The 16,264-nt window shown below is 38.2% G+C and overlaps 1 protein-coding gene across 2 annotated transcripts in view; it reads left to right on the plus strand.

The window, feature by feature from the left end:
* SMARCAD1 (SNF2 related chromatin remodeling ATPase with DExD box 1) overlaps nucleotides 1–16,264 on the plus strand; it is a 111,894-nt gene that overhangs the window by 3,110 nt on the left and 92,520 nt on the right. For both annotated transcript variants that reach the window (XM_074228056.1, XM_074228057.1), the window contains exon 2: nucleotides 15,572–15,749. In XM_074228056.1, coding sequence (XP_074084157.1) covers nucleotides 15,572–15,749 — 178 coding nt within the window. The remainder of the gene's footprint in view (nucleotides 1–15,571; nucleotides 15,750–16,264) is intronic.

The raw sequence follows: 16,264 nt of genomic DNA on the forward strand, positions 1-16,264 counted from the left end.
GAGAACTTCCTGGGTGAGCAAACTCCCTCCATCATTGCAAGTCAATACCTTTTTTCATATAGACATGTGAAATGACTTGCCCAGGATATGTTGGAGATTGTGGTAGGGCTTCTTGACTTTAAGCCTTGTGCTATTCATTTGATCACTCTGCCTAAATGTCATTCTTGACAATATGGTAATAATCCTGGATTCTTGCTGTTTTGTCATCTACTGATGTATCTCAGGAGTTTCCTCTAATCTTTCCCTTCACACCAGGTCTCAGGTTCTTCTTCTGCTTGGTGACTCCAATATTATCATTCTTTCCAACACCTTAAATGGTGTTGGAAACACTATTCAGCAAACTGTGAAGTGGTTTGGTGTTACTCACAACCCATATATAACATCCTCTGTCATTTAAAGTGTAAGTTCCTTAAATCTTTTGACTTCCCTTTCTTCTGTCTTACCTCCCATCCTAGCTCCTGATTGATACAGACTAAACCTCTCCTTGTCTAGGATATGGTACAGTGGAAAGAGCACTAGGCTCTGGAGTTGGAGGCAAGACCTGGGTTCCGGTCCTGTCTTTGCCACCTTATACTATATCATATTCCCATGTTTTTGCTCCTTCCACAGCTTATAATTTCTGATTTCCTTTAAATTGAGCTTGATTGCCGATTTTTCTGTTTCTGTAGTATATTCTGTACTACTTGTTTCTGAAGATTTCAGTTTCTGATAATGCCTTACCCCCAAAGATTATCTTGTCTCTTACCCTGTCTTTGTTTCTATATATTTGTTGATTTGATATATGTGTATATATATTTGGGTGTGTATGTATGCATATATACATGAGTGGGTTTGCCCACATATTTGTTATAATTTCTCTCCCACTAGAATAATTTCCTTGTAGGCAGGGACTTGTGTTTTTTGGTTTTGTATTCCCATGACCCTCCACAAGGCAACTTTATAAATGCTTGTTCATTGCTTTATGTGACTTAAGGCAAATCACCTAATTGCTCTGGGTCTCAACTTCTTGTGTCCTAGGCCCTCTTTTCCTCCTGTATTATCTCACTGGATGATTTTGTCAGCTCCCATGGCAGTTATCAGAGTGACTATAAATAGCAATTGTTTCTGTTTAAGCCAGAAACCCTGAGGGTCTTCCTTCTCTGATTGTTTTTGGACTATAAAAGACTTTTCTTTGCTTCTTTTTTTCTTCCTTGCCTTAATCACTGAGAAATCCTGAGGGACTTGCCCTCCCAGTTTAATCTTTTATTTTGTTTGGAAGTGGTCATTCTTGGCCACTTTGCCTCATTACTGAATGGGTTTTGCCTCAGTCAAACTGTGACCTGGGATAGACCAAGCTTTAAAAGGCTACAGGTCTCCCACCACTTCCAGGGCCAGCTTCAGTCATCCTGATTATATCTCTGCATGACTCTGAAGAAAAAAATTGAGGCTGGTGACTTTGTACAGTGCCCCCTCACTTAAAACCAGTTCATTTGCATGTCATGACACCACCTCCCTGATATTGTAGTGATGGTCCTCTTTGAGAACAAGAAGGAAGCACAGACAATAACAACCACAATCTAGCCCAAATTCCTCCCTTCCAGTTTCATATCTCCAACTTCCTTTTGCACATTTCTTAAATTCATCATGTCTGAAGCAGAACCAATTTACTTTTTTCCTCATGCTCCCCTTTTTCCTCAATTTTCATTCTCTTATTCCAAAGGGTACCACCATCCTCTCAGACACCCAGGCTAAGCGCTTCATCTTCAGCTCTTTACTGGCACTCACTGCACATATCAGATCTGTTGGGAATGCTGGTTAATTTTCCTTCTTTCCCCTCACTTAGCCCCCACCCTTATGTGTCCCTTCATACTTCACATCTTGACTATTGTTGTCCCCTTCAGCTTGGTCTTTTGTCTCAGGTTCTTCTTCTGCTTTTTGCTGTCCAAGTATTTTTCCTAAACTGAAAGTCTGACCAGTGAGTCAAGAAGTATTCATTAAAAGCCCTTACTATATGTTTAGGATGTCACTACACTACTCAGAAAACTGAAGTGGTTTGATGTTACTCCAGCAAGCCATATATAAAATCCTCTTTCATTTAAAGCCTTTTATAACTTCATTCCTCCCTTCCTAGTCTTTAATTTGACTGCCCTGCATATATTCTGATCCAGATTATCTGGCCTGTGTGTTATTCTTCCAGTGTTACTTTCAGCATCTCACCCTGTGATTTTTCATTAGCTATCCCTGATGGAGAGAATGCTCTTCTTTCTCATCTTCATCTTCTAGCTTCCCTAAAATTCAGCTTTAGTGCCTACCTTCTTCAGGAGTCTTTCTCCTCCATTTTTAGTTCCTTCCTTCCTTCCTTCCTTCCTTCCTTCTGAGATTACTTTCCATTTATATGTTATATTGTATCAATAGTTATTTGCATTTTGTTTCCCTCTTAGATTGTAAGCTCTTTAGTAACCTCAGTGCTTAGCAAATGCTTGTTCCTTATTGGTAAAATAAAGAATTGGGCTCAATGGAAGCCTCTTCCATCTCTAAATCTATGTGCCTCAGACATTCTTTTGTCTTATGTTATGGGCTCACTTTTATTTAAGAAAGATTTTATTTATTTTGAGTTTTACAATGTTTCCCCATTCTTGCTTCCCTCCCCCCACCTCCCACAGAAGGCAGCTTGCCAGTCTTTACATTGTTTGCATTGATCTCAGTTGATTGTGATGAGAGAGAAATCATAAGGAAGAAAAGTAAAGTATAAGAGATAGTAGAATTACATAGTAACATAATGGGTTTTTTTTTCTAAATTGAAGGTAATAGTCTTTGGTCTTTGTTCAAACTCCACAATTCTTTTTCTGGATACAGATGATATTTTCCATCACAGCTAACCCAAAATTATCCCTGATTGTCGCAACTGATAGAATGAGCAAGTCCATCAAGGTCGATCATCACCCCCACGTTGCTGTTAAGGTATACAGTGTTTTTCTGGTTCTGTTCATCTCACTCGGCATCATTTCAAGCAAATCTTTCCAGGCTTCCCTGAATTCTATGGCCTCACTTTTAAACCTACTTTTTTACTTCATGATCTCTAGTCCCTCTTCTACTCAGCTTTCACCTCTTATTTTCATTTCATCTTTTTCAGACTTGATCCGTTTCAAAAGACTCCTGTCTTTTCTCCTAGTTTGAAACTCTTGTACCATCTCTAGAATATATTTTCTCTCCTTTTGCAAGCTGCCAAGTTGTGATGGAGAAAGATATGGAATCTGTTGTGGGTTCATTACAGTTTTATCCATCCTTTCATTTATTATTTTCTTATCTTCTTCCTTGATAATTCCTAGCTCTACCTTCCTTTTACCCATCTTTGAGCAATTTGAACAAGTTTGAGAAAAACTTCTCACTTATTCTCTACAGCTCAAAACTTTTTGTCTTTAGTCATTTTTTTCTTAAACCTCTAGGATCAGGTATAGTCCTCTTTGTGTCCTTTATCAGTCAGCAAGCATTAAATATGACTTAATGTGTTAGACTTTGGAAATACAGAGACATAAGGGGAAGTCTCTGCTTTCAAGAAAGTTCTATTAGGAATTATGGGTAGATTTCTATATCTGTGGATTAGACACAAGGTGTTTTGAGGAAGAGGGCACTAGCTTTGGGCAGAGTGTTAAGCAAAGCTTCACGGTCATACTTTGAGCAAAGTCTTAAAGGAAAAGAAAGAATCTACTTGGGTGAGGGCAGTCTTTGGAGGTATAGAGGAGAACTGACCTGAAGGCAGGGATGGGAATCGGAACATTATACAGAGCACCAGAAATGGCATGGTACATAAGTCAGCATTTACTCTGGCATTGTGCTAAGCTGTAGGGAGAGAAGGGAAGGTCCTTGTAATCTAATGGGGAAAAACAGGCAAGATATATATACACAGGAGAAAAGTTGGGTGGGTAGATTAGGGCTGGACCAGAAAGAACTGGAAATACCACAGAATGTATTTTTACTAATAGTAATAGACAGCCTTTGGAAATTGAGAACTTGGCTGATAATTTTCATGCCTGTGCTTTACTGATGTTGCTTGGCTAATTTTAGGGAATGGATTAGAGAAGGAAGAGATGAGACAGGGAAACAAATTGGGAGGGAGGGAAGGAGAGGGAAAGATGTTATAGAAGGGGAAAAAATCATGATTTGGCAGCTAATTACATACAGAATGAGGAACTAAATGAGGCGAGGCGAGTAGAAGAATCATGGTGACCTCAGTAGTAATGGGAATGTTTGGAAGACCAGTGGGTTTTGGCAAAGAGAAAACTATTATTTTGAATATGCTGAATTTGAGTTGAGTAGAACATCTAATTTGAAAGGTCCACTAGGCAGATAATGATGTGAAGGAGATGAAAGGAGACTAAGACTAAGGTTGGTTATATAGTTATGGTAGTCTACATGGGATGTTGATTAAACCCACGGGAATTGATGAGGAAGTTTAGGAAGAGATGTTGGCCCATGACAAAACCTTGGGGTGGCAAAGCCACAGTTCAAGGCTGTAGTAGGGATGATGATTCCAGTAGGAGATTGAGAAGTGGTCAAATAAGGAAAAGAAGGAAGGGAATGTTGCCCAAAAAGACAGCAGCTGGGAATGTTAAGTACTAGAGCAAGTTATTGCCTAGGCATGAGATGATGAGGGTCTGCTACAGAGTGGTAGCAGTGTTAAGAGTAGAGAAAGATGTGCAATGTGAATTCAACAGGCCTTCGCAGCAGCTTGGGTATGGGAGAGATAATAAGAAATAGGTTGCAAGCCTGAGGGACTAGGACTAGTACACCAATACTACAGTATTGGGGAATACTGTAATAATTATTCTAGAGTAGTAGGGAAGGTAGGAACAGAGGGAGGCTAGGGGAAAAGATAATGAGTTCAGTTTTGGATCCATTGAGTTTGCATTCAGTTTGAAGTGTCTGGAAGGTAGTTGGTGATGTGATATTGGACATCAGCAAAGAGTTTGGGACAGGAAAGAGAATTATCAGCTTAGAGATGTTAATTAAATCCTTGGAATCTGATGAGATCACCAAATAAAGTAGTATAGCAGGAGAAGAAAGCCCAAGATCAAGAATAAGATCACTTGAACAGTTATTCGCCGTGGTAAAGAGTAAGGACCCTTTATCTAGTTCAACAGAGGTGAAGGAAGAGAGTGACAGAAGGCATCTGAATGAAAGGAGGTGGGGAAGAGGGGACTCAAAAGTGGATGGTCTCAATTATTTCATAATTGAGTCAAGGCTCTTGGCTGAGAGGGTTGGAGTTGGAACTGTACTGTTGACTTTGAAGAGATGTCTGGCAACCAGTGAGGGCCCACTTGAGGTTGTATAACATAAAATACACAAAATAGCAAGAAATGAAAGAACATTTATTATATCAGGCTCACTTGTTTTGTGATTCTATCTTGGAAGCTGAAATGAATTTTTCTTCTCAGTTTTTCTTACAGCCCTTGATCCAGTTCTTTTCTTCGCCTTATTAGATTTAGATTGTAAGGTCTTATAATTTTCATCCCCATGGCTTTGCCCAACATAGATATTTGATTGTTGTTATGTTATACATAATTGAATGTTATAAAGCTATGTGTTCATAAATGTTTTTATAAAGTTACATGTTTTAGTGATTTAGCCAGGAGTTGAATTATGGCCAAATATGATACTTTTTTTTCAAAATAAGTTCTTTTTGATGTTTCTTATTTCCCCAGTATCCCCCACCCCACCCCAAGATTTAGCAGATACAATGTAACTCTTCCAATCCATCAGAAACATAACATTTGCCCATGAATATTTCACCTTCTTGAGGTAGAAATTCTTCTGAAAATTTCTTTTGCATTTTAAGTTAGTTTAGAGATTTAGATCTATAAAAATATTTCTCATGGGTGTTAACCTTTGCCTACAATTAGAGGAGGATTTTGCCAAGTAAACAGTAGTGCCTTGTCTCTGTGGTTCCATGGTCAGAGCAACCTGACCTCATAGGAACACTTAATTGAGAAATATTAACATGTTTTACTATTCAGGTTTTTTCCCAAAAGCATATCTTTATTAAAATTAATATATCAATAACCTGAAAATTGACACTGTAGAGCATGGACAACAAAGTTACCATCTGATTTTAGAGCTAAGCAGACTGGGATTTTCAATTTATTCTGACTTTTTTTCCTTTCCTCATAAGCAGAAGGTCTTAAAGATGATTTTTATTAAGATTTATACATGTTTTTATTAAGATTTGAAAAAAATACACCAAGAGCATTTGTGACCTGGAATTGTATACATCCCTCTTTGGACTTAGGAATTAGTTCTTCTTAGACTTTGGTACTAATTAGTTTTGTGCTTAGACAAATCACTTCTGGGCATCCCTTTCCTCATATAAAGTGAGTTATACTAAATGTTCTTTCAATTTCTTGGCTATTTTTGTGAATTGAATATATAATTTGAAGTTCTTCAACTCCTAATTGTATAAACAGTGGACCACGGCTTAGTCTTTTTACAATTATAGTTATACTTACAGTTTGTATGACCTACTTTTTTTAAGGCAACGGGGTTAAATGACTTGGCCCAAGGTCACACAGCTAGGCAATTATTAAGTGTCTGAGATTGGATTTGAACTCAGCTCCTCTTGACTCCAGGACTGGTGCTGTATCCACTGTGCCACCTAGCGGCCTCTTGTGTAACCTACTTTTGAAGATGAATGTGTACAGGTATGTATATAAGATGTATACATCCATCTTAAATATCATTTTTGGGAGGGTACTATGATTTCATCTGTCTTGGACTCTCCCATGAAAAAATTCTTGCTATATAATACACATTAGCAACTGTCATAAAATTTATAGTCTTTTTTTTTTTTTTTTTTTTTTTAGGTTTTTGCTAGGCAATGGGGTTAAGTGGCTTGCCCAAGGCCACACAGCTAGGTAATTATTAAGTGTCTGAGACTGGATTTGAACTCTGGTACTCCTGACTCCAGGGCTGGTGCTTTATCCACTGTGCCACCTAGCCACCCCCAAAATTTATAGTCTTAAGAGAATTATCTGAGGAATCCTGTTTGAATGTGTCACAGGTGAGAACTCCAGGCATAATGGTTCAAAGACCAGCTCTATCCATTATTCCATGTTGCCTTTCATTTATAATTTTTAAATTTTTCTTAAAAATACTGTTGCTGCTTTTCCAGTTTTTTAATTATTTTTGTGGATTGCCCAAGGCCACACAGCTAAGTAATTATTAAGTGTTTGAGTCACATTTGAACTCAGGTCCTCCTGACTCCAGGGCTGATGCTCTATCCACTGCATCACCCAGCTGCCCCATTCCAGTTTTTTAATGTACTTTAATTATGATTACTAAAAAATGCTTACTTTATGCATTAATCTTGATATGCTCAATGGAGCCATTAGCTTGGAGTTTTATGTTGACCCAACTTTATGTCTCTGTATTTTTATTTTCATTTTCTTCCCATGTTGAGATCTAGTAATTTACTTGAAAATGAATTAATCCTATAATGTGACAGACACATCAACTTTTTTGAGTTGATCAGCTCACTTAGTGATAGCTGAGAGATAACTTCTTGTTTATTACCCTCCCATAAGCCACTTCTTGAGTCTTAGAATAAGCAGTGTTTTAGGTCTTTTACAAAAGAAATTTATTTCATCTATTTCACTTCCATAGTTCCATTCAAATACAAGCTAGTCTCTGCAGTTCAGACACAGCTGATAGTCTTTTGATTACTGCCTTCTGAATATATTACTAAAAGGGAAAATGAATGTCCATTTTCATTTGGTATTTCTAAACAGAATCTAACACTCTGGGGGGGGGGGGGGCGGAGCCAAGATGGTGACAAGAGAGGATGGCTTCTTAGGTACTCTCTCATAAGACTTATAAACCAAGGACTCTGACTAAATTTTTGAGAGACAGAACCCACAGAGGGACCCAGTGAGGCAGTTCTCCTACTCAAGGTAACCTGGAAAAGAGCAGAAAGGTTCCGCTCCCCGGGGTTGGAGGGGCTGCCTGTCAGAGGGGTGGCTGGCTAGAACGAAAGAACTTCAGCCTCCTGGAGGCAGCCCCAGGGCGCTGAGCTGTGGCTCACAGCAGTGGGGGAGTTTTGTGACCTATGCCCTGGGGAGCACCGGGCACAACTTGGTGGAAGGGGGGGCAGGGCTCTGCCAGAGCAAGCACATGAAGCCCAGCCCTCAGAGCACACAGCAAGCAGCATGGCCAAGGCAGTCAAGATCCAGCAAACAGAAGCAGGTGGAGCTGGTAAGCAGGAGCCCCCAGGCCATGAGCCCATTGAACCTAGGGAGGGGAGTGAAGAGAGAGAGAGAGAGAGAGCGCTCGAGAGCAGAGCTCTGCTTCTGGAGCAGGACTCTGGGGTTCTGACCACATTCAGATCCTGTTCACAATCTAGGCCCCCCCCCATAGAACAGCAGGCCCCCCCCCCACCTCAGCCCCATGGTGGGGTGCATATGGTCATTCACAGACCAGTAGGGAGGACAGAGCCTCACACACTGAGACCCTTGTGGGAGTGTCCCAAAAACTCAGGAAGCACCCCCAAAACAGGCTTAGGCTGGGAAAATGAGCAAGCAGAGAAACAAGAGGAACACCATTGAGAAATATTTTGCCTGTGACCCCAAGAAGGATCAAAATACTCAGTCTGAAGATGGGGAAGCATAAGCTCCTGCATCTAAAGACTCCAAGAAAAACAGAAATTGGGCTCAGGCTATGACAGAGCTCAAAAAAGACTTTGAAAATCAAATGAGGGAGTTGGAAGAAAAACTGGGAAAAGAAAGGAGAGAGATGCAGGAAAAACATGAAAATGAAGTCAGCAGCTTAGTCAAGGAAATGCAAAAAAATGCTGAAGAAAATAGCATGTTAAAAACCAGCTTAGGTCAAATGGATAGAACAGTTCAAAAGTTATTGAGGTGAAGAATGCTTTAAAAAGCAGAATTGGCCAGATGGAAAAAGAGATAGGAAAGCTCTCTGAGGAAAACAAATCCTTCAGACAAAGAATAGAACTCAGGGAGATTGCTGAATTTACAAGAAATCAGGACTCAATACTTCAAAATCAAAAGAATGAAAAATTAGAAGAAAATGTGAAACATCTCATTGAAAAAAAACAACTAATATGGAAAACAGATTTAGGAAAGTTAATTTAAAAATTATTGGAATACCTGAAAGTCATGATCAGGAAAAGAGCCTTGACATCATTTTCAAAGAATTACTACAGGAAAATTGCCCTGATATCCTAGAAGCAGAGGCAAAATAGAAATGGAGAGAATCCACAGATCCCCCTGAGAAAGAGATCCCAAAAAAACCAACCCCTGGGAATATTATAGCCAAATCCCAGAACTCCCAAGTCAAAGAGAAAAATATTACAAGTAGCCAGAAGGACACAATTCAAATATCATGGAGCTGCAGTCAGGATCACACAGGACTTAGCAGCAACTACATTAAAAGCTCATAGGGCTTGGAATATAATATACTGGAAGGCAAAAGAGCTTAGAATGCAACCGAGAATCAACTACCCAGCAAAACTGAATGTCCTCTTCCAGGGAAAAAGATGGACTTTCAATGAAACGGGAATTTCAAATGTTCCTGCTGGAATGGCCAGAGCAGAACAGAAGGTTTGATCTTCAGATATAGGACTTAGGTGAAGCATGGAGATTGGAGGAGAAGGGGAAAATATGAGGGACTTAATGATGATGAACTGCATGTATTCCTGCATAGAAAAATGACACTGATAATATTCATATGAACTTTCTTAATTAACAGCAGGTAGAAGGAGGTTTTATAGCTGAAGCACAGGAGAAAGCTGAATTTGAAGATAAAATATGGTGTAAAAATAGAGTCAATAGAAAAAAGGGAAATGTAATGGGAGAAAGAAAAAGGAGAGGGGGAATAGGCCAAGATATTTCATATAATAAGATTTTTCTTTATTACAATGAGCTATTGCAATGATATGGAAGGGGGGAAGGCAAGGGGGGGAATGAGGGAATCTTCGCTCTCATCAGAGGTGGCTAGGAAACAGCTATATACTCAATGGGGTATAGACATCTGGAGTAAGGGGGGGGCAGGGGGAAGGGGGCGATGTGAGTGATGGAGGAGAGGATGGACCATGGGGGGAAGAGTGGTCAGATATAACACATTTTCTTTTTTACTTCTTGCAAGGGGCTGGGATTGGATGGCCTGTCTGGGACCATAGGGCTGGGTGTATGCTGGGTAAGGGGTGGTATGGGGGCTTGGGGCCTTTTGGCCCCAGGACCAGGGATCTGTCTGCTGTGCCACTCAGCTACCCTACAGCAGAGTCAGAGTGAAAGGAGAGAGAAAATATAGTACATGGTAGTGGAGAAATAAGAAAGGAGGAAGTTGCAATCAGCAATGGCAATGGTGGAAAAATATGGAAGCAACTTTTGCGATGGATTTACCATAAAGAATGCGATCCAACCATGACAGAGTTGTTGGTGTTGGAACAAAGACTGAAGCACATTTTTTATTATTATTGTTTTTGGGGGGTGCAGGACAAATGGGGCTGGGCAACCTGCCTGGGGCCGCATAGCAGGGTGATCGATCATTGGGTGTCTGAGGTTGGATTTGGACCCGGGTGCTCCTGGCTCAAGGGCCAGTGCTCCATCCACCAGCCAGCTGCCCCTACTGTTATTAATATTTTATTTTATTTTGGGTCTTTTTTTTTTTTTTTTTTGGTTTTTGCAGGGCAGTGGAGTTGGGGTGGCTGACATGTCACACAGCTGGTTGATTGTTGGGTGTACTGGCCGGATATGGGCTTGGGTGCTCCTGGTTCCAGGGCTGGTGCTCTGTCCACTCTGCCACCTGGCCATACCTACAATTACTATTATTATTTTTTTTTTAATTTTTTTCTCTCCCCTTTATCGCTCAAGCGAGTCTATACTTTTTTGGGGGAAGGGGTATTGTGTTTACTCTTAAACAAGAATATTTTATTAATGTGTAAAAAACATTATTTGTACAAAATGAGAATAAGTATTAAATAAACAGAAATCTATTACTTCTATTAAATTAAATTAATTAAATTAAAATTCACAGTTTAGAAATTTACAATTTAGCAAACTAAACTTAAGTGACTTGTTTAAAGCCATGTAACTATTTTAATTGAAGAGCCAATATAAGAATCCATATTTCCCAATCCCAAACCAGTATCCTCTTCGATCCTATAACTGCCTCTTTTGAACCACAATAGTGTATCTGTCATCTTCTGGGTAGTCTTGGAGACCCTCCACATTGACATAATTTGCCTTTTGTGTTGTCACAACCACCTACTCCCTAAGTAATGACTTAATAACTCTTTGTTTTTAGTAAGCCCTGAGGGTTACAGAGCTCTTGGAAAAGCTTGGAAGAATGGGTGTGGCTACCTGCAGTTAAACTTTGCTTAGTTCAGGTATTTTGTTTTTGGTGTTTTAGGGCTGCTGGGAGGGATGTATCCATGAACCTAGTAGTACCACAAATGCTTTTACCCAAAAGACTGTTTCAGTTTGAGATTCATTTGGCTTAAAAAAAAAAAACTCCCCTCTTAAGACTGGCTTATTTACTGTTCACTATTCAGGATAGTCCCCACCCCCCCCCCCCCCACCTCTTTGAAATGAGCTGCTTCACTTGTATGTCTTAGAACCTCTAGCTGTTTTCAAGACTGCTCAGATGCTTTCCCCCAAAATGAAGCTTTTCTTGATCTTGTTCCATCCAGGTTGTCAGTGTGTTCTCCATCTTAAAATTGCTTTGTATTTATTTTATCTGTATCATGCTCCCTTTCTCTGCATCCTCTGTGTAGCACTTTGCCAACTTCACCCCCCCCACCCACCCACCTTAGAATCTAGATCTTAAGGGTAAAGATTATTTCTTTTTTTTTTGTCTTCATATCTCAGTTGCTGTGCTTGGGTGGGAGGGTGTTGGTGGCTATAAATGTTTATTGAATTGAAGTTCAAATTTATATGAAATCCTCTTGAAGGGTTAAGTTTATTATCATTCGCACTTTAAGTTGGTTAATCATCTCTCTACACCTTGAAATCTGCTCTATTTTTGAGAGAGAGAAGGATGCAGAGTATGGGGAAAGGTAGGAGATACTTTCCATTTATAGTATCACATCTGCTTTACCCAGTTACATAGATTTTGTACAGAGTCTACATTTTTGCTACTTTGAGTAGACTTTTGAGTAGACCAAGCTTAAAAAGTATTTTTATAATCTTATTTGGCCTCTCAGCAACTATTTTCAACATTGGTGAAAGCCAAAAGCACAACTCAATTTAGCTTTTTTTTTAAAGCAAATAATGATAATTACTTGGACTCTGCTGTGAATATATAGCTCTTAATGTCTCTCACAAATAGATCTGTGATCACATTAATTCTGTATTTTCCTTCATAATATAATAAGAATACTGAATACTAGATACTGAAATTTTGAGGTTCTCTATCTAAGTCTAGGTTTGGAGAAATCACTAAAAACCTTCCCTTACATCAGATTGTGTATTTCTTGAATTTATAGTAATTAGTCAGATTGGAATTTAGATGAGAAGCAGGAAAAAAATGTTTCCTTGGGGAAATTACAACTGAATTTGCATTCAGAACTGAGTGTCTACTTGGCTGCTGGTTCATTTTGGGTCTGAATTATGTTTGGGCTAGGATGACCCTTCTAGGCTCTTAACATTCTGTGAGGCTATAAAAATAAAAGATTTATGTTGTGAATGACTGTTGATTAAAAATGCTTAAGGTAGTATATTTTTGACTTGTGTTGGGTCTATGGGAAAGAAAGAAAGGATGACTTTACTAAAATAGACAAATCAAAGGAAAGAGATGAAGGAAATAGCACTTAAAATTATTTCCTGGATTAATCAACTCTTTCCAGTTAAACACTTTTTGTTAAAATACAGCACCTTGCTTATTTTTAACAAAAATAATCTTTGTTTGGAAATTTAAAAAAACTGAATTAACTGAGCTTTAAAACTTGAGTTTTGAAAGAGGAAGTGAGATAGGGAACATAGATCCTCTTGATAGAAAATACTTTAGTCCCATGTTGATAATAGAAACAAATTAGTACTCTGGTTGTTAGCTGCTTCTTAGGTGGGGAAGCTTGTACAATTGGCCTATCCTTTCTCCTACCTTAATATTTCTACTATTTTAGAATTTTTGATGGGCAAAGGGCCCATTTATCCATTTCAGATAAATAGAAATTTCATTTGCATGGATTCTAAAGAGCATCCTGCCTCTTGATTTATATTCTCAACCTTTTCTTTTTACATACACTGCTCAGTTGCAGTAGTTAATGGAGTCCAAAGTTTTCTTGGTATCTTTTTTTTTAAATCCAGAAAGAGACTATGAAAGGTCTGCTTTTGGTTATACGGAAACACATTACCAGATTACCAGATTAAGTGGCAGCAGAGGATGGTTTACATCCTTTGCCCTTGTCAGCTTGTTTTGATGCCCCCTTAGAAACACCTTTATCCCATTTCCGAAGTCCAGAGGCTTGAGCTCCAAACTCAGTCTTAGATACTTGCAACTCTGGCCAAGTCCTGGAGAAGGGAAATGCTTTGATGTCTTCAGCTCTAAATCTAAATCTAAAACCCAATGATCATACTATGTTAGCTAAGAGAAATCTCTTATCTTCTATTTATAGGTCAAAAAAGATCTTCTGTCACTTTAATTTTCTTGTGAAATCAGTCTTAAAGAACAGTTGCTCTGATGTTTAAACCTGTAATCTGTTTCAGAAGTTTCTTAAAGTTGCACAGGTCACTAATATACTTCCTTCTCTAATTAAATTTTCTTTTCCTCAAGGATCAATATTCAAGTTGAATTTAAAAAATAACCAGTTTTTATTAAATTTTTTGTGGTCTAATATAGACAGCTTGTATTTTTTCATGTCTATTATATAGTAAATAGCTAGATTATAGATTGTTTCTTTGGGTAAATGTATTCATTATTCAAAATAGCTGACTTAGAGGTGAATTTTGAAATATAACCCATTTATAATTTCCTGTGTACTAAGATTATATAGTGGGGAGCTTTATGTATCCTGAATATAACAACTTCTCTTTTTCTTGTTGACTCATGAGCATCATTTTGAAAATGTAATACTTAGTGCTTGCTGCAGGTGTTCTAATTTGTGGTTGTGGGACATAGCAAGTCATACTCAGCTATGTGTTTTGTGCCCTATACAAAAGAGAATCTTTCTGGCTGTAGTCAATGCTTAATAAATGTTTTGTTTTCTTTTTTTATCTGTGACTAGATTGATTAATCTGATAAAACTGTTTAGGGCAGGTGTCCAATCTGTATGACCCACAGGTTGCCCACAGTCCTCAAGGCCCATTCATGTAGCATTATTACAATTTTTTATTATTATTATATTCCTTGATAAAACAGGTTATGTTATAGCTATAAATAAATTTTAAATTCCATCTGTGGCCCTTGAAAAGTTTTTGTTGGGCGTTGCAGCCCAGAAGAACTAAAAGGTTAGATATCTATGTTTTAGTTTAGAGTGTATTCAGAAATTCATTGAGAAAAGGACCATATGTGCAAAAGTATTTATAGCAGCTCTTTTGTGGTGGCATAGAATTGGAAACTGAGGGGATGGATACTCAGCTGGGGGGAATATCTGAACAAGTGATATGACTGTGAAGAAATACAATTACTGTAAGAAATGGTAAGGGGGGTATAGTTTCAGAAAAACCTGTAAAGATTCATTAACTGATGCAAAGTGAAGTGAGTAGAACTAGGAAAACAATCTACACAGTAACAGATCATCTAACATGTTACTGTTCTGATCAATAACAACAATCCACAGTACTTCCAAAGAATTTATGATAACAATTGCTATCCACCTCTAGATAGGAAAATAGATGAACTGAATGTAGATTGAAGCATATTTTTTCCTATTTTTCTTACAGCATGATTTATGTTAAAATATATTTTGTTTAACTTCATAGGTATAATGAACATCATATTTCTTGTCTTCTCAGTGCTGAGGGAATTTTAAGGCTCATTATTTGAGGACCTGTGATCTTATGGTTCTCTCCTAGAGAACCTGGTACAAAAAATATAATCTGGAAATTTTAGTTTTAAGGTAAATTTTTGACTTAGGTGAAAAGGTTCTGGGGGAGGGATTAGGAGTTTTCATTGTAAGGAAAAAGGAGTAAATAAGACCCAAGAATTTTAGAGACAGAAGATGTTGGAGAGGTGCCAAAGCAGAAGGTTTAGGGACATTGAAGTGTAACATTGGTGCAAGAAGGGGTATGAAAATGAGAGGGTTTCAAGGATAAATTTTGTTTATGACAAAAAAAAGCCCTTTTGTGATATGCACAATATAATTTCTGTTTTAGTTGAGAAGCAGTCAAATGAAGTTTGGGAAATATTTTAATCACTATTGAATAATAGTAGGCTCTTAGGGACCTTTGGAAATCATCTTGCACCCACTTACTCTGTAGATAAGGAAATAGTCTCAGAGATGTGAAGTGACTTGCCACATGTTATACAAATAGTGACTTGGGAGTTGAAAGGTTACATTATCGTGTCTCATTTTGTTACGAATAGAAATGTAAACTTTGTGATCTAAATGTCCTTAGTAAATAGCTTTGTTTTCTTCCTCGTACAGAAGATTCCAGTGTACCAGAAACTCCAGAACCTGAAAGAAAATCAGGTGTATCATATTTCAGGAATCAAAAAGGAATACAGTTTATTGATTTATCTTCTGACAGTGAAGATTTTGGCTCCCCAAATTGTTCCAGTATAAATCAAGACAAAAAGTCTGGAAGAGAGCCAGTGATTATAGTGTAAGTAGAATATTTTATTTACAGTATATATTATTTACAGTACCCTTCTTAAATGACATTACTGAGGTGACTTAATTGTCCTCATTTTTCTTAGTTTGACCATTTCTCTCACTCAGGCTGCAAATAACAGGGGTCAGTCATGACCAGTCCCACTATTAATCTGCATTGGAACTTTGACTTCTTCTTTTTCTGACATGGACCAATTCTCTTCTTAAGGCAAAGTAATGGTCTCCTATTCCCAGGGGTTTCATCATATTACATTTTAGTGAGGATACTCCATCAGTTTAATCTACTGTAGCCCCTAACTTCTGAGCTTAAGAGATACCCTCAATCTCTGGTTGTTGGAATTGCAGATGTTCATTGCTTTGGTCAGCTTTTACTTTTTAGGAGATTTCATGCATATATTCTGTTTTAGGTTTTTTGGGGGTGGTTTTTTTGCAAGGCAAATGGGGTTAAGTGGCTTGCCCAAGGCCACACAGCTAGGTAATTATTAAGTGTCTGAGGTTGGATTTGAA

Source organism: Macrotis lagotis, chromosome 3 (assembly GCF_037893015.1).
Source record: "Macrotis lagotis isolate mMagLag1 chromosome 3, bilby.v1.9.chrom.fasta, whole genome shotgun sequence".
NCBI classification, from domain to species: Eukaryota; Metazoa; Chordata; class Mammalia; order Peramelemorphia; family Peramelidae; genus Macrotis; species Macrotis lagotis.